This window comes from Petaurus breviceps, unplaced genomic scaffold (assembly GCF_028583685.1).
Source record: "Petaurus breviceps papuanus isolate PSGF00001 unplaced genomic scaffold, PetGlider_PUasm1.0 98, whole genome shotgun sequence".
Classification (NCBI taxonomy): Eukaryota; Metazoa; Chordata; class Mammalia; order Diprotodontia; family Petauridae; genus Petaurus; species Petaurus breviceps.
In genome coordinates this window covers 64,554,240-64,576,328 of record NW_027187460.1, presented here as the reverse complement: position 1 = coordinate 64,576,328, position 22,089 = coordinate 64,554,240, and the positions used below count along the sequence as shown (strand labels likewise).

Here is a 22,089-nt window from a genome sequence, read left to right as displayed (position 1 = left end):
ACCCCTTCTCCCAAATCCCAACTAAATTGAAAAGAGAAAAAAATAAAAAGCAAAATCTCATAACACAAAACTAATCCACACAGCAGTCATATCTAAAAATAGATCTCTTGAATTTGAAACCATTACTAGTCAGAAAGTGGATAGCTTCCTTTATCATTAGTCCTTCTAAGTTGTGGTGGTCACTGCACTGACCAGAATTCTTAAGTCTTTCAAAATGTATTGCAGATTTCTCTGAAACTCTCACATTCATTTAAAAAAAATTTATGCTGAACCCAATGAAAATCACATAAAATGAGCATTTCCATAAGCACAGTAGAATAGAAAAAGAGAGCTGCATAAGTAGTAATCATCAATCTCCTCTATGTACAGGTTACTTTTGAAAAACTAAATAATAAATTAAACACATAACTTTCAAAGATGGTCTGGTAATCTAAGATTCCTTCTGATCTTCCTTCTGTTCTCTTCTATATTTCCATGATCCTCCATTTTTTTGGGGGGCAACCCCAACCCAACTTTACCTCTCACCTCCACCCACCAATTAAAGGAAAATAAAACCCTTGGAACAAATATTCATAGTCAAGAAAAATAAATTCCCCCATTGGCTATATCTGAAAATGAATGTCTTATTCTGCATCTTGAGTCCATTACTTCTTTCATTAAGAAAAAGGTAACAGGGGCGGTCAGGTGGTGCAGTGAGTAAGAACGCCAGCCCCAGAGTCGGGATGACCTGGGATCGAATCTGGACTCAGATACTTAGTACCACACCCAGAAATAACTGGCCGTGTAACCTTGAGCAAGTTACTTAACCCCAATTGCTTTTTTAAAAAAAAAAAAAAGAAAAGAAAAAGGTAAACATGTTTCGTCATTGGTCCTCTGGAATTGTTCATTACATTGATGAGTTTTTAGGTCTTTTCTTTACAATACTGCTGTTTATATATATATATATATAATCGTTCTCTTGGTTCTGCTCATTTTACTTTGCATAAGTTCATACAAGTCTTTCCAGGGTTCTTACAAACTATCATTTCTTACAACACAATAATATTTGATTGTATGCCTTTATTACAATTTGTTTAGCCATTTCCCACTTGGGGCCATGTCCTTTGTTTCCAGGTTTTTGCTACAACAAATATAACTTCTATAAATATTTTTATTCATATGGGAGCTTTTTCTCCATCTTTGATCTTTTTAAGATATAGGTCTAGTACAAGAATTGCCAAGTCAAAGAGTATGCATAGCTCTAACTTTTTATCCTAGAATGGCTGGATGACCTAATAGCTCCGCCAATATGCAATAATATGCCTGTCTTTCTGCAGCCCTTCCAAACACTGTCACTTTCTCTTCTTTTCTCAATAAGTTCAGTACCTGGCTCACAGTTTTCCTCTTCACCTCAACTCCTGTAAACATATTAAGGGACTTCAACATGCATGTCAATCCCTCAAAAAATCTCCCATTCCTTCAATCTGTTCAATTATCATGAGCTACTTTTCCAATCTACCTCAGCTACACACAAGGATGGCTACCCCTTTCATTTATGCCCCATAAGTACTCCACTTTCAGGATCAAAAATACTGAAATTTCTTTACCTAATATAATTATTCTATCTCTATGTCTTATTTATCCCAAACCTATTCATTCTCACAGTGACCTTCAATCAATCTTGACCCCTTACTCAACTAATTAACTCTGCACTAGCCTCTACTTTCAAATCCTTCCTACCCTGTTCTATTATAATTTATTTCTTACAATCCTTAGTCCTATATTACTTCCACTATACACCTCCTTTAAACTGCTGAATGGAGCTAGAGGAAGTCATGCAACCATGCCGACCGAATCAACTACAAATTTATGCTATGTAATATGAACTGAACTATCACGAAAGAAAAGTAATCTTTTTGTTGTTGTTAAGTCGTTTTTCAGTCATGTATGACTCTTTTATGAATCCATTTCAGGTTTTCTTGGCAAAGATGATGGTTTGCCATTTTCTTCTCCAGTTCATTTTACAGATGAGGAAACTGAGGCAAACAGGATTAAGTGACTTGCCTAGGGTCACACAGCTAGTAAGTGTCTGGGGTCAAATTTGAACTCAGGAAGATGATTCTTCTTGACTCCAAGCTTGACATTCTATCCACTGCGCCACAAGTTGCCTCCTCCTTAATTGATTTCTCTTTTTTACTTTCCACAATGCCTCCAGAACCTTTGCTTTTCTCCTCAAGGCTCCGACAGCACCACTTCTTCCCACCTTCTCAGCAGTTAACCATGCCATACCTTACAGAAAAAAAGACCATTTGCCAAAAGTTTCCTCTTCTACACATCCTTATGTCACAACTCTGACATCATTCTCCAAATAATTTCCTCCTTTTCCCTAGGCTCTGATAAAGAGTTTCTCTTCACCAAACTCTATCCCTTTTTATGTATCCCATCCCTTCTCAATCTTCTCTAGCAGATTACCCCCATTATCATTTTGCCCTTTAATTTTCAGTTTCTTCCTATCTAGTGATGCCTTCTTTGATGCCTACAAACCTAAGTAAATCTCCTCAGTCCTTAAAAAGAAAACAACAAAAAACAACCCTTTCTAGATCCCACCATCCAACAATTAGCCTTCAAATGTTGGCATATTTGACAGAATTAATACCGTACTAGGGTTAGGAAATCACAATATATAATCTAAGAAAGGTCAGTCATCTCTGCAACTCCATTTTCTATAAACGAACTATGCACTTGTCATCCTCCTCACCCCCAAATCATCCTCCTCTTTTCAACTAAGCATGGGCCTTCAACAAGGCTGGAAGATCTAGGTTCTCTAATCATTCACTGCACTGTCTCCTCCAGACAATTCACAAGCTCTGACATTTTCAATTATTATCTTTACAGACAAATCCCCATTTTCAGTCAAGCCCTCTCACCTGGGTTCTAGCCCTCTTCCTTTAATTGCTTAGTATATAGGTGCATTTTTATTTTCATATTCAACTCAATATTTCAAAAGCAAGCTATGATCTTATTCAGAAATTAAATATTGTTCTATGCCAACGACACTAATATCCTCCAGATCTGACTCAAAAACTCGACATTCCCATATCCAGTCAGTCACTTCTTTATTTTCATGTCCACCTCCACTGTAGGCCCCCATGCTTTCATATCCCGATTACTGTAACAGCTATTGAATTGTTCCCCCTGATTCCACAATTCCCTTCAAACCATTATAAATATGAATTTCCCATTCATATTCTTTCGTCATTTATTGAGTGGAGAATGACTCTTTGCCTTATAAATTTGAATCTGTTCATTATATATCTTAGAAATTATTTACTAAAAAGATTTCTTTTGCTAATTATTTCCCTTTTAATTTTAGCTTTATTGAATTCCTTAATGTAAAAACTTTTAAATTTTATATAATAAAAATTATCCATTTTTAATTTTCTATCTCTGTTTTGTCAAACTTTTCTTCTGTTCATAAATCATATAGGTAATTTTTCCATGTTATTCTATTTGTTTATGGTGTTATCTTTTGTATCTAGGCACATATCCAGGTCAGTTTATCTTGGTATAAAGTGTGAAGTGTTGGTCTAAGTCTAATTTCTTCTATAATGCTATCCAATTTTCCCAATTGTTATTGTCAAATAGTGGGTCCTTATCCCAGTAGCTAGGGTTTTGTGTTTATACAATACTAGAATGTGAGATATTTTTTTGCTCTTGTGCTGTCTGTCAAATCTGTTCTACTGACTGATCTATTTTTTAACCAGTATTAAACTGTTCTGAGAACTATTGTTTTGTAGCATAGTTTGAATTCTAGTACTGCTAGGTGCACTTTGTTCCTAGTTTCTTTCATTATTTCCCTTTAGATTCTTGACCTTTTTTCTTATAATATAAATTTCATTATTATTTTATTATTTTGTCTTTTGATTTGTATGTACTGAATAAATACATTAAGTTAGGTAGTACTGTCATTGTGACTCATCTTACTCATTCAAGAGATTAATACTTTTAAAATTAGGTTTGTATTTCTACAAATAGTGGCATATAGTTGCATTTATGTAATTCTTGTGTGGATACTGGTAGGCAGACTCTCAAATATTTTATACATTCTGTAGTCATTTTAAATCTCTATCTTTTCCTCTGGAAATGCTGATGATTTGTGTGGATTTAATTTTATATACTCTAAGTTTATTTAAGCTATCATTTTAATGGATGTTTAGTTAACTCTTTAGTATTCTTTAAGTATACCATCTTATCCTTTGCAAAAAAAGTAATAATTTTGATTCTTTACCTATGACTTTTCCTTAAGTTTCTCTTTCTAATCTTATGGCTATTTATAGTTTGACATCAAATAGAAGTGGTGACAATAGACATCCTTGTTTCTATCCTGATTTTATTGGAAAAGATTCTAGTTTTCCTCCATTACAATTAGAAATGTTGCCATTATCTTAAAAAAATTAAGGAGGAAAATTCTTAGAAATCTCAAAATGTTATACCTGTGAATAATTATTATTGAGTTGACTCAAAAACCAGTTCCATCTCAAAGTTTAATAATTTATTATTTATGAAATGTTTTCCCTAGTATATTTTATATTTAAGCTAATAATTTTGAATTATTATTATTTCAGAATTAAATTCTGATCTTACTTTGACATGCTGATACCTTTGTTATATAAATTATGGCATTCTGTGATATTTTACTCAAAGCCATGCCTCATTTGTATATAGACCATCCTTTTTTCCCCCCTCTCAAAGAAGAAAACATGTTGATACTTTATAGAATGAGATCTGCTAAGCAGATGCTTCACCACTGTAAAAGACAGCTAATTCCAGTAAGGGATACAATAGCATTTTCAATAAGTGGTAGTAATGTGCCAGGAATGCAAAACAGAGAACTGATGATAATCCAGCTTATGAATCATAAAATCCACACGGAATAAAAATATTTGAAAACATTATTAGGAAATCCTATCTCCTTCTTAAGTCATATTGAGAATTGTAGCAATTTGAAGGATAATTAGGGTGTCCTTTGCATTGTTTCCTTATATTTTCAAAACATATGCTTTAAAGGACTTGTTACCATTAAAAAAGGCTTTGGCCTGATTTTAAATAAATTCAAGCTAACATCACAGGAGAGATAGAGCTAGATACCTTTTACACTACGTAACAACATTTGTGAAATAAAAAAAGAACATAGGAAGCACAATAAAACCCAAGTGAAATAGTCTAATCATAATAACTAGGCCTGCCCCTGTAAAAATAGTAGAGAAAATATACCTACTTCCCTTCAATGCAAACTATGGAATATTCCTATTCTATCAAGTGCAGTCACTGTGATGGCTGGTTTTGCTTAAATGCTTTGACCCTTTTTCTTATTAAATCTTTCTCACTAGGGGAGGCTCACTGGTTAAGGGAGAGGAAAAACATATTCTAAATGTAAGGATATGTAAAAAAATAAACAAAAATAATGAATTTTAAAAGATTTTTTAAAATAAAAAAGTTAAAAGTAGAGAAAAAGAGTTTAAAATGGTATCCTGAGAAAGCTTTGAGAAGCTTCTTCTGTTTCTGCTCATTCCATCTGTTTAACCTATAGTATTCATTTTTCTACCCAGACTCAATTTTCTCCTATCTATCTTTCTCTAGCTATTGATCAAGTTATGTACACATGCTTAACTCTCCAAGTACCTTTGAAGTAGCAATGTATATAAGCATCTTTGTGTATGCCTTTGTACATTAAAATAGATTTGTGAATTAATTGCTTTGTCCATAATGTTCTCAATACAGATACCTGCTTGTTATACCAGAAAACACATTTGTGTATTTGTATGATTATATTTAAACATATGTATCAATGAACATCTCTTGTGAATGAGACACTATGTATATAGTCCATGATGATGTGGGATGTTTATTTTAGCTATGTGACACTGAACATGTCATTTTAACCTCTTTAATCCTCATTTATAAAACACAGCTGACAGTACTTATACTGCTGACTTCACAAGTTTGTTATGAAGATTAAATTAAGTAGTTTTCTTCATTGTGACCATAAATTACTATATCAATATACTTTACAATACTATGCTTTATTTTCATCATTAAGTCAATATCAAATCCATACCAGACAACTAAAGTTTTCATAGTACTATGTGAGAAGCTGCAAGTGTTATAATAAAAAAGAAAACAGGCCCTGTCCTTGAGAAGTCACAATTTCATCAGGGAAACAAAAAACACAACTGAGATAATTAAAGAACATAAGCAAGTGCAAGAGAATGTAGTTTAAATTGTGAAAACTGTTAAAACAATTAATATTAAGGACTTAGAGTTATTAGGGAAAGGTTTTTGAGAAAGGTAAGCTTTAACCAAGAGCACAGCACAGTAGAACACAGAAGAGTAGACTGAGGGAGGCCTCAGAGTCAGAATGACTTAGATACAAGGCTATACAAATACCTGCCAAGTGACTGTGGGCAAATGACATAACTTCTCAGTGCATCAGTGTAATCTCTAATACTATGAATTACAGAACACTTACTGAACTGCATTGGTAGAAAGAGTTTTCTCACCACATATTCCCTATGCAGATGAAACCACAGATCCAGACCCAAAAAATGTTTTAACTGGGTCTTAAAATATAAAAATTGTAACAGAGGAAGCAGGAGAATTCTCCAGGAAGAGAAAAATGTCATAAAGTTAGGTACATCCTTTAGAGAAATGTAAAATAATTTTGAATAAGTATGGGATAGGACACAATTTATGAAGGATCTAAAACATCAGTCAAGGAAGTTTAGATGGGATCTACTAGGCAGTGGAAAGCTACTAGGGTTCTTGAGTTGGGCAGAGAAACAGAGTGCTGATATAAAGAAAAAGTATTTGAGTAGGTCTATCTTCACAGCTGTGTGGAGTATGAACTGGAGTAGGAGGGAGGCTGGAATGGAGACTTGAGACAGGAGACCAGCCAGGAAGCTGTTGCAGCAATCCAGATGTGAGGTGATGAGGACCTGAACAATATCAGTTACTATGGAAACAGGGAAGAGCATAATCTGAAAAACACCGTGGAGGAAGAAGACATAACAGGACTTGGTGACTGACTAAACTAGATGGAAGTCTTGGGAAGGAAAGGGGAGGAAAAAGGAAAGACAAGTCAAATATAACTTCAAGGCTTCAAAATGGGAAGAATACTATACAATTAACAATGAGAAGTTTGTAAAAGAATATGAGTTTGAGTGGAGTACTGTTTATATTTGTGTCTGCATTCTACCACTCATTTCTGACTGACATTATGAATTTTGTTCCTTTACTACAAGAGAAAATGACAATCCAACTTGTGCCATATAATGGGAAGGAGAAGGATGAAGAGGCGGCAACAAATGGGCTATTTATAGGTGATGGACTGAGAGTAAAGGACTATCATCACCTACATCTCTGCAGGGTAATGAAGTTCTGATGTTGGTGAGTATACCTCTCTTTGCCTCAGTACCAAGAAAGAAGGAAAGGCAGGGCAGGCAGGAAAGGGAAGGGAAGAGAAGGAGGGAGAGGGAAAACTTTTGATTGTGGTAATGAATACTTATCAAGAAATTTTATTTATCAAGAAGTATTATTTGTGGAATATTTATCAAGAAACTATTATATATCTCTGTCCTGATTTACAACAAACCTGATTAGTAGACATTTCAAGCTAGGTACACAAAGATACCTCAAATTCAGTATGTCCAAAAGTGAATTTATTATCTTTAACACCAAACCCATTCCTCTTTTTCTATTTTTTTTTTTGTCAAGGGCACCATTATATTTCCAGTTAAATAGTTTTTTAATTCATTATCCTAATTTCCTCACTATCATTCACTACATGTATCCAATCAGTTGCTAAATCTTATCGTTTCTACCACCCCAACATTTCTCATACCTATCCTTTTCTTTCCTCTCAAACAGACTACTACCCTAGTTTAGGGCCTCATCACCTCTCATCTGGAATACTGTTAATAGTCTTTCAATTGGTCTGTTTGCCTCAAGTCTCTCCCCATTTCAATCCATTCCCCACACAGCTATCAAACTGATTTTCTTTTTGCCTTTTGGAGGGCAATTGGGGTTAAGTAATTTGCCTAAGGTTACATGGCTACTATTTTTGTGTGGGTGTTAAGTGTCTGAGGCCGAACTAAACTCGGGTCCTCCCGACTCTGGGGCCAGCGCTTTATTTACTCACTGTGCCACCTAGCCACCCGCCCCACAAACTGATATTCTTAAATGGCAAATTTTACCTCATTACTCCCCTACTCAACAGACCCTATTCATCCCCTATTAGTTTCAGAATCAACTATAAACTCCTCTGTTTGCTGTTTAAAGTTCTTTACAACTTGGCCCTAATCTATCTTCTTAACCTTATTAGACATTACTCCCCTTTCCACATACTACAGTTGAACAAGACCAGTCTTCCTACCATTCTTCAAACAAGGCATTTCATTTCCCACATCTCTTCTTTGCACTAGCCAGAAATTGACTTCCTTATTACCTCCATCTCTAAAAATACGTGGATACCTTCATGGATTAATTCAAGTACACTTTGTAAAGCCTTTCCTAATCCACTTAGTAGCTAGTGCCTTCTTCCCCAAATCACCTCCCCCAGGTGGACTGCACCCTCCTCAAGGACAGAAATTATTTCACTTTTGCCTTTGAATTCCAAAAAATAATACACTAGTAGGAATGGAAGATACTAATAGGCTAGCATGGTACAGCTCTATGGCTTACTATAGTAGAATGGCATAGCTTTTCCTGTACAATAAATAACCACAGAATAATTTAATTATTTAAATATTTCAATTTATTTTTCCATTATTAGTAAGAGGTAGCATTAAGTGTTACACAAGTTTTGATTTTATCTTCTCAATGACTGTATGCATATACAAGAAAACTGGGCCTTGGGTTGATTTGGAATGTTTTTCTTTTTTTCTATTTAAAGCTGAACGGGTCAAAAGGATCAAATGAGAAATCTTTTCCTCCTGAGAAGAATTTTCTATACAAACAGCTTAACAAAGAAGATCAGCCAATTTCAGAAATATACTACTATAAATGATCAGAGGACCAACTTGTTTGCTTTTTGGATAGACTGAAAAAGGAACAAACATACACTATTAAGTCACCAGTTGAAATTTTTACTAAGGTTTGAAGTATCTGGGAATTTGTACAAAGAATGAACTTTTGTCCTATTTCAGTAAGTAGGTGGTCCTTCCATTTTACTGCTGACTTTGCCATACCTGCCTTTAACAAACACAAACCAGCCTTGGATTATAACTTCTTCAGATTCATAGGCATGTTTTAAAGTTGCATCAAAGCTTTCAGAATCAGAAAAAAAAACAATCATGACGGTCTTGTTCATCATTGAATCAAGCCTAAAACTGTGACAAGGGGTATGGGCAATACTTCAAAGAATCCATGATGCAAGACTGAACAAGTTCGCGGCATTATATTAAGAGTTTTTCCAAACAACAAATTATTTTACATCCTCATTGCACAGAACTGATGCAAAATAGAATGAATTAAAAAGTAAAACCAATCTTAACCACTAATTTCCTCCTTTGTCTCACAACGGAAAGTATGTCAAAGTATTTACAAAGACAAAGATGCTTACAAAGAGAATAAAATATTTTTGAAGCACTATAAACTTTTTTGGCTATAGTAAGTTCATTGGAAAAGCCACAAGAGGGCACCAAAGACAGAAGACTAGAATAAATTCCACTACATAATTGTAAATATACCTGTTTTATTACTCTATGACATTTACTAATAGCCCATATGTAACTTTCAGAAACATAAAAGTGATAATTACTAATTCAAAAAAGAACTGAATAATTTAAGATGCAATATCCCTTGACAAATATATCGCTAGTTATCTTTTTTATGACCCAAAAATAAACTGTTATATGTTGGAGGTTAAGGATCATATTTTAAAGCCCTTTATCCCCATACAGTGCCCATTATGAAACTTTGTATAACAATAATACAATATAAACACTTCTAAAAATTTTAAGTCCTTCACAATATGTGATGTGATCTTCCCAACAACACTGTGAAGGGATACAAGTATTGTTATCCTCATTTTACTGTTGAGAAAGTTGAGGTTCAGAAAGGTAATGGGTATCAGCCATATTCTCACAGGTAACAAGCAGAAACTTCAGAATCCAAAGCCCTAAGACTCAAAAGCTAGGAGTCTTTTTACTACAACACATCTACCTCTTACTCCTCTTCTCTCTATGGTGTCTTATTCAATGATTTTGCCAGCATCCAGGGGTTCAATATCTCTGTGTAAATGCCTCCCAGAATCTCTCTCCTGAGCTCCAGGCCCACATCTTCAAATGCTATGATACATTTCCAAATGGATGCACCCTAAGCACCTCAAAGTCAACACATCGAAAATTGAACTTACTATCTTTTCCTCCAAAAATATACCTCTTTCTTCTGTTTCCATTAAGGGTACCATCACCCTTCCCAGTCAGCCAAGTTTGAAACTTTAGTGTCATCCTAGGCTCCTCATTTTCACTCACCCCAAATATCGAAGCAGCTATAAAATCTCAACCTTCTTTTCTTTACAATAGCCTTCACATCCATCCCTTTCTCTCACAGACACAAAGCCACAATTCTAGTTCAGGTTCTCATCATTTCTTAAATGGATCATTGCAATAGCTTCCTAATTGATCTTTCTGCCTTAAACTTCTCCCTTCTCCAGTCCATCCTCCACGTAGCTAACAAAGTGATTTTCCTAATAAACATGTCTGATCACGTCATTCACCTTTCTAATAAGAGAGAAGGGCATGGAATGATAGTAAAGAGGACAAGTCATTTATCACCCAATTAGCCATTGTATTGATAAAGAAATATGCACAATGCACATTTCTTCATTAATTTTAAACTCCATATTTGGAGCCTGTTGATGACAAATCTGAAGCATAAACAAAGTGCATTAAAAAACTATATGCTTACTCTATAACAAAAATCTGTTCATAAAACCATGTGTTCTTCATTCTATTGAAAACTAGTTTTATGTCTTTTAAATAAATTTTTGTAGCTGTTTGTGAGAGAGTAACTTTGTATTTTATAGTTGGTATTTGATGAATGCCATTTAAAATGAATTAGTGAATTCTATATAAAAAGGTCCTTTTGACTATTGTAGTCTGTGAGTTTTCCTGGATAACACATGAATACTACCACATATTAGTCTAGTTTTAATAACAAAGCAAATAGGAATAAGACTACTTGAATATTCAAAACTGGTTAAAAACAGAATGAAGGCTAGAGAAAGACAATCATACTAGTACATAGTTTGTTGGAATCATGAAGTGATTGAACTATTCTGGAAAGCATTTGGGAGTACACTAAGAAAGAGACTAACATGCCCCCTGCCCTTTGACTAGAGATCCCACTGCTAGGTATAAATCCCAGGATGGTCAAAGGTATAAGAAAAGGCTAATTCACATATAAAAAAATATTTAAAACAGACCTTTAAGTAATAGCAAAAAATGGCTATCAATTCAGAAATGGTTAAATTAATAATGGTACACAAATGTAATATATTATTGTATCCTAAAAACAATAAATCTAATGAATACATAAAAGAATTGGAAGGATTATATGAACTAATACAAAACCAGGAAAGCAACATACACAATGACTAAAACAATGCATAAGAAAGCACAATAAAATGAAAAGAAAACCCAAATGCTATAAAGGTATCACAACCAAATATGGACACAAAGGAGGCGTGAGAAAATATACCTCCCTTTCTTCTTTGCAGAGAAGGGGGACTACAGGTACAGAACATTACATATGTCATCAGACTCAGTTGATATGTTGGATAGCTTTTTTATACTATCTTTTCATTCTTCTTTTTTATCCTTTACTACATGGGATGGTTCTCTTGTATAAGGAAAGTAGGTATGGACATGTTTGGAAATAATATAAAATGAAAAGATATCAAGAAAAATTAAAGCAAACAAAACAAAAAGTGAATAAACTGTTGGGTATTTTAAAACAAGTGCATTATAAAAAAACGCACAAAGCTCATTCATCCATTTGGCTACTATTTCTTGCAGAAGCTATAGTAGAGAAAGAAAGACATAGATATTAGTGACTGATAAGCATGCAGAGTGACCTATGAATGAATGTTACAATACTTGAGGGTAATTTTCTTTACATCTCTATATAGGCAGCCAGATGGCTACCTATATAGACAGACAAGGACAGAGCAGTGGGCCAGAATTCAAAGCTTGCCTAAGATACTAACTAGTTGTGTAACTCTTAGCAGGTCACTTAACCTCTGTCTTAATTTCTTCAACTGTAAAATGGGAATCATAAAAATCCTACCTCATAGGATTATTGTGACAATCAAATAAAGTTCTTAATCCAGTGCCTGTGCCAATAATAGGCACTAAATAAATGTTACCTTTTTTTTTCCTAAAAGTTTTCAGGCAAGCAACTCTGCAGCTCCAGTAATGTATGGAGGAAATCTTCATCTTACTAACAAATTTTTATTTTATTCACAAGTTTAAAGAAGAACAACTATAGTGTAAATAAAGTATTTTATACATTTGTACATGCAAGTGCAAATTTGGTCCTCAATGTTCTCTTCTAAACCAACATCAAATGGAATCACAGAGTTTTCAAAACGAGATTGAATGACAGAATCAAAAGTCAATATAGCCTGTCCCAAATTAAAACTGATACAGTTTTTGGCAAAAGATCCAAGTAATATATTTTATGTAAGCCTGGTTCCCTTACAACAGAAGAAAGAAATCTCCACAGGAAAACTGACTCTGCAGCACAATACATAAAGAGCCTATGACTTGGGAGTCTAGAATACTGCATTTCAAATCCTTCCTTAGATACTTAACTGTGGACAAGTCACAACCTATCTGTGCTTTGCCTCATTGTTAAAATGGTATAAAATAGCAACTACCTCACAGAGTTGTAAGGATTCAAGAAAGTTAAATGCAATGCGCTGTGCAAAGCTTGACATGCTATATAAACACTATCATCAACATTATTATTAGCAGAAGATTTCTATCATAGAGGACTATGATCCTATGCTGCCAGCGCCAAACTCTCCACTCTGTTTTCAACCGTACACTAGTGGATAGAGAGCTATACCTACAGTTAGTAAAAATTGAGCTCACATTTCTTATCAGACATTTACTAGCTATGTGATCCTGGGCAAGTCACTTGACTCTCTCAGTCTCAGGATAATAATAAGAGTAGGATAAAATAAGATAATATTTGTAAAGAGTTTTGCAAGTATTAAAGGGCCACATAAGTGCTAATTTATTATAATAATGATGATTGTTATTGTTGTCTTTTCTCCAATCTGGTCTCCAAGTGGCACTGTCTACAGTGACTACAAAGGCAGAAAGTTTCCTGGGACTATCAATATGTATAGCATCTGTTGCTAAACCAATCCCATTCCTGAACAATTCAACCAAATTTTCTAACCCAGCTCCAGTGAGGTAAAAATGTTTTTTTTCTTAAAAGGGAGAGATTATGGTAGTTGAAGTACTTCAAAGTAAGAAGGGCAATGGATGGCAATAAAGTAGAGAGGAGTGTGAATGAAATTATATATCGTTAGACTGAAAGAGGGTAAAAAAGGGAAGTGAGGAGCCTAGGATTGAATAATTCTAAGCAATATAAACTACAGGTACCTAATGTGTCTTATTTCATATTTTCAAAGAAAAAGGGAAATGTAACAGGATCTGATAGAGAATAAAACAACCTTAACAAATATAACCCCAAATATTGATGAGATGAATTAATAAATACAACAGAACAGCATGGCAGAATAAATTAGAAAATAAAACAACCGTGTACAAGGACGCTTAGAATACAAAGATTCATAAAGAGCTGAAAAGGAAGGATTAGAATAGAACTGATTTCTCAACCGAAAGCAGGAATGATAAGCATCATCTTGAGGAAGGAAACAATAAAAAGATAAAGTTAAGAAAGATAAGCAGGGAAATTATCTTTTACTGCTGTTCAGTTCATAATGGAAATTATCCATGGGGTTTTCTTGGGAAAGATACTAAAGTAGTTTTCCATTTCCTTCTCTAATGTATTCCCCATTTTACAGATGAGGAATTGAGAAGTTAGGGGTAAAGTGACTTGCCCAGAATCACACAGCCAGTAAGTGTCTAAAGCTATATTTGAACTCAGATCTTCCTGATTCTGATGTGGTACTCTATCCACTACATCACCTAGCTGCCCCGGGAAATTATATCATGCTTAAAAGCACCACAGATAATGAAACAAAGTGTGTGTGTGTGTATATATATGCACTGAACTGGACAGTATCTAAGTACTAAAAGGAAAAGTTAAATAAATTAGACAATAGAGACTCAATGTGCCTCTTTTATATTTAAACAAATCTAACAAAGTTTTATTTTTAAAAATAAATTAAGATTCTGACTAAACTATCTTAAATTCTAGATATGAAATGTAAAATGTAAGCTCTGTAAGGTGTAATGGGAATGTAAATTTTTAAGATCTTCCCTGCCCCTAGGTTAAGTACACCTGGAGCCTGTGGTGGGAGGCTTGTTTCTCAGGAGATACTTTGTGATTGGGCAGTGGGTCAAGAAGGTTGTTACATTCTCTGAGCCAGGAAAAGGCTATATAAGCCCTGATGGGAGGCTTTGCTTTGAGGCTCACTTTGAGAAGTATGTGATTTGACCAGATGAGACTATGGGCAGCCGTTGCTGAGAGCCCCCCAGCTTTGAAAAACCCAGATGTTGATGCTTCCCTCTCTGGTAAGTGTGATTTGGTATGATGTAATGGATGGACAGTTTGGAGGCCTGTCTGCTCGAAATGTTTCTGTCTGTATACTCTGAAGTTTGGGGTGCTGACCTTTTTCCCCTGAACTAGGTAAATGATATATGTTTGATTGATTAAAGTAAGCTTGTTAACCCATTTTGAGTTGCTTTCCTTTAGAAAAGCAGATTTAAGAACCTGTGTTGGCAGTCTCCCTGGGGATGCTGGGGTGCTTGCTGCTACAAAGGGCAAGGATTATTTCCCATTAAGTCTTTGTATTCCCAGTGTTTTTAGCAGTTACTAGCTGGAAGATTTCAACTATAATTGAGCACTGTGGGACACCTTTACAAATATTCCCAGCTAGAGCATAAAGAACTAATAAAGAAATATTAAACACATCTTTACAGATCAACAAAATACAACAAAATTCTAAGTAGAAAGGGGAAAATGAACAAAAAATATAAATTAATTATAATAATAATACTTTCCATTGTTATGGCAATTCCATTTGCCATGGATTCATAAATTTTGTGAGGGAAATGGCTCTTTTTCATAGTGTCTTTGTATCCTCAGTTGCTCAGTAATAAATGTTTGGTGGACTGGATTGGAAATCTCTTTCCTAGATATCCTTAAAACAGGGAGCTTAGTTTCTGGGGCACATGATAAATAAGATGGATATTTCTACTGATTCACTGATCCAATCAACCTCTCAAAACCAGAAATTATATACCAAAGAAAAGGAAACTTCAGATGTCACCATGATTTAGGACACTCATAATTCAGGCTAAAAACAAATAAGCAAAAAACCAAGTCAACGAACTGACTTCTACATTGAGCTCATTAAGAAACTCTCCATGATATCCCAAGCTACCAGCATTGAGGCTGCACTAGCAGAGCCATATGGTCTCACAACAAAACCCAACCCCATACTCTGCTTTACCCTCTCTCTTTCTAGTGCTGTGGAGATCCCAGATCAAAATTTCATAGTTGGCTTGGGCCAGGACAGCAAGCCAAAGGGCCTCTGCAGTGCTCTAGACTATAGAAACTTTTCTGAAGCCACAGAGTCAATGTTTTGGCAGTCAGTATTTTGTGCTACTAAAGATCTCTGCAAGAGAGCCAGGAACAGAATGAAGTGGGGACGACATGGGTCTGGGCTATAAACACAGCTCAACGTTGTATTCCATTCTTAACCCTTACAGAGACTCAAACTGCAAAAATCAATCCAATAGCAGTAGCATGGCAGTTCTCTAGATTCTCAGTTATCAGGCTAGAAAAGTGAGGAACAGAAGGAGTAGAGGGAACAGGGACAGGATGCCATGACAGGACAATATGAGTTGGGACTGTGAAGTATGCCACTAAGCCTAAGGGAGTACTCAGAAAAAAGCTGGGGCCATTTCTGTCCATCCAAAAGTTGTTTGGGTAAGAGACCTACTGGTGTACCATGAACTGCCCAATGTGGGAAGAGGCTGAGATGCTCTTAAGGTTTAGCCCTTAAGGAAATCACTATGAGAGGAGAGAGAGTTAGGGTCAGAAAGTGAGCAATAGGGGAAAATAAAAGAAAAATGACTGAAATTACCAACGATTTCAGGAAAAAGAAAACTGAAAAACTTTGAAAATAAGCAGATACTTTTTGTGGTGGCAAAGAATAGGAAATTGAAGGGATTCTTATCAGTTGGAGAATGGCTGAACAAATTGTGGCCTATCAGTGAGATGAAGTGTTGTTGTTCTGTTGTTTCAGTCATGTCAGACTCTTTGTGACTACATTTGGGGTTTTCTTGGCAAAGGTACTGGAGTGGTTTATCATTTCCTTCTCCAGTTAATTTTAGAGATGAAATTGGGGCAAACAGGATTAAGGGACTTGCCCAGGGTCACATAACTAGTAAACATCTGAGACCAGATTTGAACTTGGGAAGATCAGTCTTCCCTTCCTAACTTCGGGCCTGGCACTCTATCCACTGTGTCAACCAGCTGCCCTATATGATGGAGTACTATTCAGCTATCAGAAATGATGATGGATGTGGTTTCAGAAAAACATGGCAAGACCTATATGAACTGAAGCAAAATGAAATGAGAAGAATTAGGAGATCACTGTGCAGAGTAACAGAAACATTGCAATGATGATCAACTATGAAAGACTTGGCTCCTCTAATACAATGATACAAGACTATTCCAAAGTACTCATGATGAAAAAATATTATCCATCTCCAAAAAGAGTACTGATAATGGAGTTGAAACTGAAGTATAATTTTCTTGCTTCCTTCTCTTTTTTTTGTATGTGACACAGCTAATATGGAAATATGTTTTGCATGATTTCACATGTATACTTGACATCATATTGTTTGCCTTCTCGATGGGTGGGGGAAGGGTGGGAGGAAGAAAAATCCGGAACTTAAATTTTAAAAAGGAAAGAATATATAGACATTTTTTAAAAGAAAATAAGCAGAGAAATAAATAGGGAAAACATGAAAACTAAAAAAAAATATGGCCTCCAGGTCTAATAAAAAGAGAAATAATAATTATAAGAGCAGAATTTATAATCTGCATAGCAAAAATAATGGGCAGAATGGAAAGACTGAATTACAATGCAAAGTCTCACCAAAGAAACGAGAGAAAATTGGGAATGCAAATACAAAGAAGCAAAAGATAATTAAGAAGACAATGACATTAAAAGGAAATATACTCACTATGCAAACAAAACGTACTGAACTCGAAGAAGGATGCAATAACATAAGGACAATAGGTCTCCCAGAATACAACAGGCCAAAACACCTTAACACAGAATGCAGGAAATAATATCAGAGAAATGTCCAGACCTCCTAAACACAGAGAATGAAATACTAATTGAAAGAATTCAGAGTACTTCCAAGAAAAAGGTCAAGGCAGCAAACTCTGAAATACACAGAAGTTACATCTGACAATTTACCTCAGAAACAAGTTCTGCAAGCAAGAGAAAAACCTTCTAATATAAAGAATAGGAAATTCAAAAACGACACAAGACTATTCTCTACCCACCAGAAAATAGAAGAGGTCAAGGAATGTTTTCTAAGGAGCAATGGAGTTCAGGATTCAACCCAGAGTGACCTGTCCTACAAATGACCATAAATAAAAAGATGGATATTCAGTAATAAAGAAACATCTGAAACATTCTTAGAAAGAAAAACCAGACATGAAGTGGTTATTTGTTTTTCAAATGCCCAAGACAACAGAAATGCAGGAGGGGTGAACAAATGTATAATCCAAGGACACTAACAGCAACAGAGGGACAACAGAGACCACTAAGAGACTTCTTTCTAAATGTACACAAAGAAACAAGGACAAAAGCAGAAGTCAGATGGAGGTAACAATGAAGAGGCAGGCCTAGGGAATTGTGAAGAGAATTTAGTGACACCCTACGTATAGGTGAATCAATGTTTTTAAAGGACTACATTACAAAATGGGAGGGTGAATGAAAGAGGAATTGGGGAGGAGGGGGCAACGAGTGGATTGGAGGGGAGTGTATGATGTGCACAAGAGAAATTGAGAATTATCAATGAGAACAAGGATACCCTGGTGGCCTCAGGGAAGAAAAGAACCTGCAGTAGAGTGGATAAGGAAGTGGGAAGAAGTATTGAAAAAGGTAAAGGAATGGAGGGATCCCTTGCTTTAGTAGGGGGAAAGGTTCCCACTGATGAAGAGTTCTAAGACCCTAAGAAAGAGATATTCTGTGAAAAGAGATGGGAACCTCATGGTCTGGGGGATATAGTTCTTGAAAAGAACATTTGTCCTTCCTTAGGAAGAAGGGAACTATATATTAAAGGGACATCTAGCATGTGAGAGTGTAGGAGGGCACATATACTCAGGGAGGAAATTCTGAGACAAATGGAGAAAAGAAGATAATCAAACGGAGAATATAGATCAGTAGTAGGCTACATAATCAGAAATCTAGTAAGGGTGGAAAAGTCCTAAAATGGGACACTGCTTTCTTGTCACCTATAGGAAGTGTTCTGGAAGTGGGCACAATGGAACAGGAGGACATATTTTTAAAAGACAATTCAGAAAATTCCATGAGAGTCCAAAATGGATACCTTTGAATTTATGATTCCTTGAGAAACAAAGAGAGAGAATAGATAATTATAAGTGACTAGAAACCAGAAAATGAAATTATAAAGTAGACAGAAAGAGAAGGTGGATAATAAAGAGAGAAAAATCCTCTCTGGAAAGGAGTACAAAAAAATTAAAAACTAATAAACAAAATTAGCTGAAGAGAAGGAGGAGGAATCTACTTGCCTGAAATGAAAAAAAAAATGAAGGGAAGACTTAGATAACCAGATAAAGATAGGAAAGAACAAATAAGTAATAAACAAAACCCCAGAGAGTAAAAGTTAACTGGGATAGGGGGTGAAAGGAAGAGAACAATGGGGAATAAGATCACCTAAAGCAAAAGTAAATGAAATAACATAGTACTGTGTTTACAACAGAAAATTAAAGAAAAATAACTTGAAATATCCAATAATAGAAATGGAGGAAAACATAAATATAACTCATATCTTTAAATGTGAATGATTAAACAATCCAATAAAACAAAAAAGACTGTGATTGGATAAGAAAACAAAACTGCAATCTGTTGCTTACAAGAAAAATATTTAAAAAACAAAGACATAAAAAAACTGAAGTGATAGAAAAAATTTACTATGTATTAAGTGAATAAAAAAGCAGTAGCTATAATTATACTATCTGACAAAGCAAAAACAAACATCCCCAAAATAAAAAGGGATAATAAACAAAGAAACTACATAATTGCAGGAGGAATCACAGACAACAAACCAGTATCAGTAAGAAATTTACATGTTCCTAATGGCTTAGCATTGAAATTCATAAAGGAAACTATCTGAGCCACAAGAAGATAGATAGTAATACAACAATGACAGAGACTTGAATATCTCAGTTTTAGATAAGTCTAACAAAAAAATAAACAAAAGGGAAAATGTGGAACTGAACAAAATTGCTGGAGAAAGTAGACTTAAAAGATTTATGGTATATTTCTCAGCACCATGTAGAATTTTTATAAAAATTAAAAACATATTAAGGCACAAAGATATTGCAAACATATGTAAAAATGCTGAAACAGTTAATATATCCTTTACAGACCAAAATGCAATAAATATAGTCACTGATTCAGGGGCCACAAACAAAAGACACAGACAAAAATGGAGAATTAATAATGAAATCCTAAATAATGAGTAGGTCAAGGAACAAATAATAGAAACAATAATTATATGAATGAAAATGACAATGATGAAAAAAACATACCAAAATTTCTGGAATGCAGCTAAAGCAGTCCTCAGGGGAAAGATCATATCTCTATAAACATACATTAACAAAATAGAAAAAAAGAGGATTAATGAACTGAATATGCATTTTTAAAATAAAGAAAGCCAACAAATAAACACATTTAAAATAAGCACAAAAGAGGAGATATTAAAAATTAGATGAGAAACAGATACATTAGAACCTAAAAACCCCACAGAAATGATAAATAAAATTAAAAGATGGTTCTCTGAAAAGATAAAATTGATAAATCTTTAGCTAATATGATTTTTAAAAGAGGGCAAGAAGTGAAATCAATAAAAAAGCAAATGAGGATGATGAAAACTCAACAGAACCAGAAGAAATTTTTAAAAATCAGAAAATATTATGCAGTTATATGATAATGAAACTGAGAACACAAAACAAACAGAACACCTTAAAAATGTAAAACTATCAGAAGGCAAGATAGAAATCTTAAGTAATCCTGTCTCAGAAAAGGAACTACATCTAGCTGTAAAGGAATTACCAAAAGGGAGGGAAATACTTTTGGTTCTGTTGGATTCACAGAAGACTACTATCAAACTTTTAAGGAACAGTTACTACCAGTATTTCATAAATTATTCTCAAAAACCGAGCAAAAAGAAACCTACCAGAATTCTTTTATCAGACAAGTAGAGTACTAATACCAAAACCAAGGAAGGATAAAACACAGAATGAAAACTATAGGCCTATATCATTAATGAACATTGACTCAAAAATTTTAAGCAAAATCCCAGCAAACAGACTTTATTTATTCCAGGAATCATTCATTATGACTTATATCATTGATGCAAAGATGGCTGGAACATTAGAAAAATAATCAACATAACTGGTTATATTAAAAACCAAAATATCCAAAACCTCACAATCATATCAATATAGAAGCAGAAAAACGCTTCGACAAAGAAGACTACTCTTTTATACTAAAAACCCTACAAAGTATAGGCACAGGTAAACTTTCTTTTAAAAGCAAAAAAAGCATCTATCTTCAACCAAAAGCAAGGATCATGTGCAATGGTGAAACTAGAAACTTTCCCAAGAAATTCAGGAGTAAAGTAGGGATACCCAGTCTCCCCCCCACACACACCTTTTTGGATATTGTTCTGGAAATGTCAGCAACAGAAAGGAGAGAAGAGAAAGACAGTAGAAGAAAAAAGATAGATAAAGAAATATAACTATCCTTATTTGCTAATGATTGTAGCAGCAAGCACCCCAGTGTCCCCAGGGTTTGCTGCCAACACAGGTTCTAAGATCTGCTTTGTTAAAGGAAAGCAACTCAAAATGGGTTAACAAGCTTACTTTAATCAGTCAAACATGTATCGTTTACCTCGTTCAGGGGAAAAAGGTCAGCACCCTGAACTTCAGAGTATACAGACAGAATTATCAAGACAGAAACAGATCAAGTAGACAGATTTCCAAACTGTCCAACCATTACATCCATACCAAATCAACATCTGGGTTTTTCAAAGCCGAGGCGGGGCTCTCAACAACGGCTTCCCAGAATCCAGATCAAATCACAGAACACTTCTCAAAGTGAGCCCCAAAACAAAGCTACGTATCAGGGCTTATATAGTGTTCTCCTGGCTCAGAGAATGTAACAACCTTATTGACTCACTGGCCAATCAAGAAGTATCTACTTAAAAACAAGCCTCGCACCCCAGGCTCCAGGGGCACTTTAGCCTAGGGGCAGGGAAGATCTTACAAATTTACATTCCCATTACAACAATATGATGATATACTTAGAAAATCCTAGGAAATCATTAAAGATACTGAGTCACTTAATAGCTTCAGCAAAACTGAAGGCTAAAAACCCATAAGTGTTTTTATTTAGGCTACCAATCCTCAAAAATCAACAGTACTTCTATATAATAACAAAACAAAACAAAAAAACAATAATAGAAAGGGAAATCCAATCCACATAATTACAAAATATATCAACTATATGGAGCAGAACCTATCAAATTTGTATAGATTCAATTACAAAGTGTTCCTTAAAGAAATAAAAAATTT

The 22,089-nt window shown here is 34.8% G+C and overlaps 1 protein-coding gene and 1 long non-coding RNA gene across 6 annotated transcripts in view; one reads left to right on the top strand and one right to left on the bottom strand.

Annotated features, from left to right (window-relative positions):
• Positions 1-22,089, bottom strand: part of STK3 (serine/threonine kinase 3) — a 468,999-nt gene that overhangs the window by 124,987 nt on the left and 321,923 nt on the right. For 3 of the 5 annotated variants that reach the window (XM_069080955.1, XM_069080960.1, XM_069080957.1), the window contains one exon: positions 20,044-20,094. The exons of the other annotated variants lie outside the window; for them this stretch is intronic. In XM_069080955.1, coding sequence (XP_068937056.1) covers positions 20,044-20,094 — 51 coding nt within the window. The remainder of the gene's footprint in view (positions 1-20,043; positions 20,095-22,089) is intronic. 5 annotated transcript variants of the gene reach the window in all.
• Positions 6,689-9,631, top strand: LOC138155685 (uncharacterized). Its single transcript, XR_011166936.1, has 2 exons — positions 6,689-7,425; positions 8,930-9,631. It is a non-coding gene; the product is annotated as an uncharacterized lncRNA (long non-coding RNA).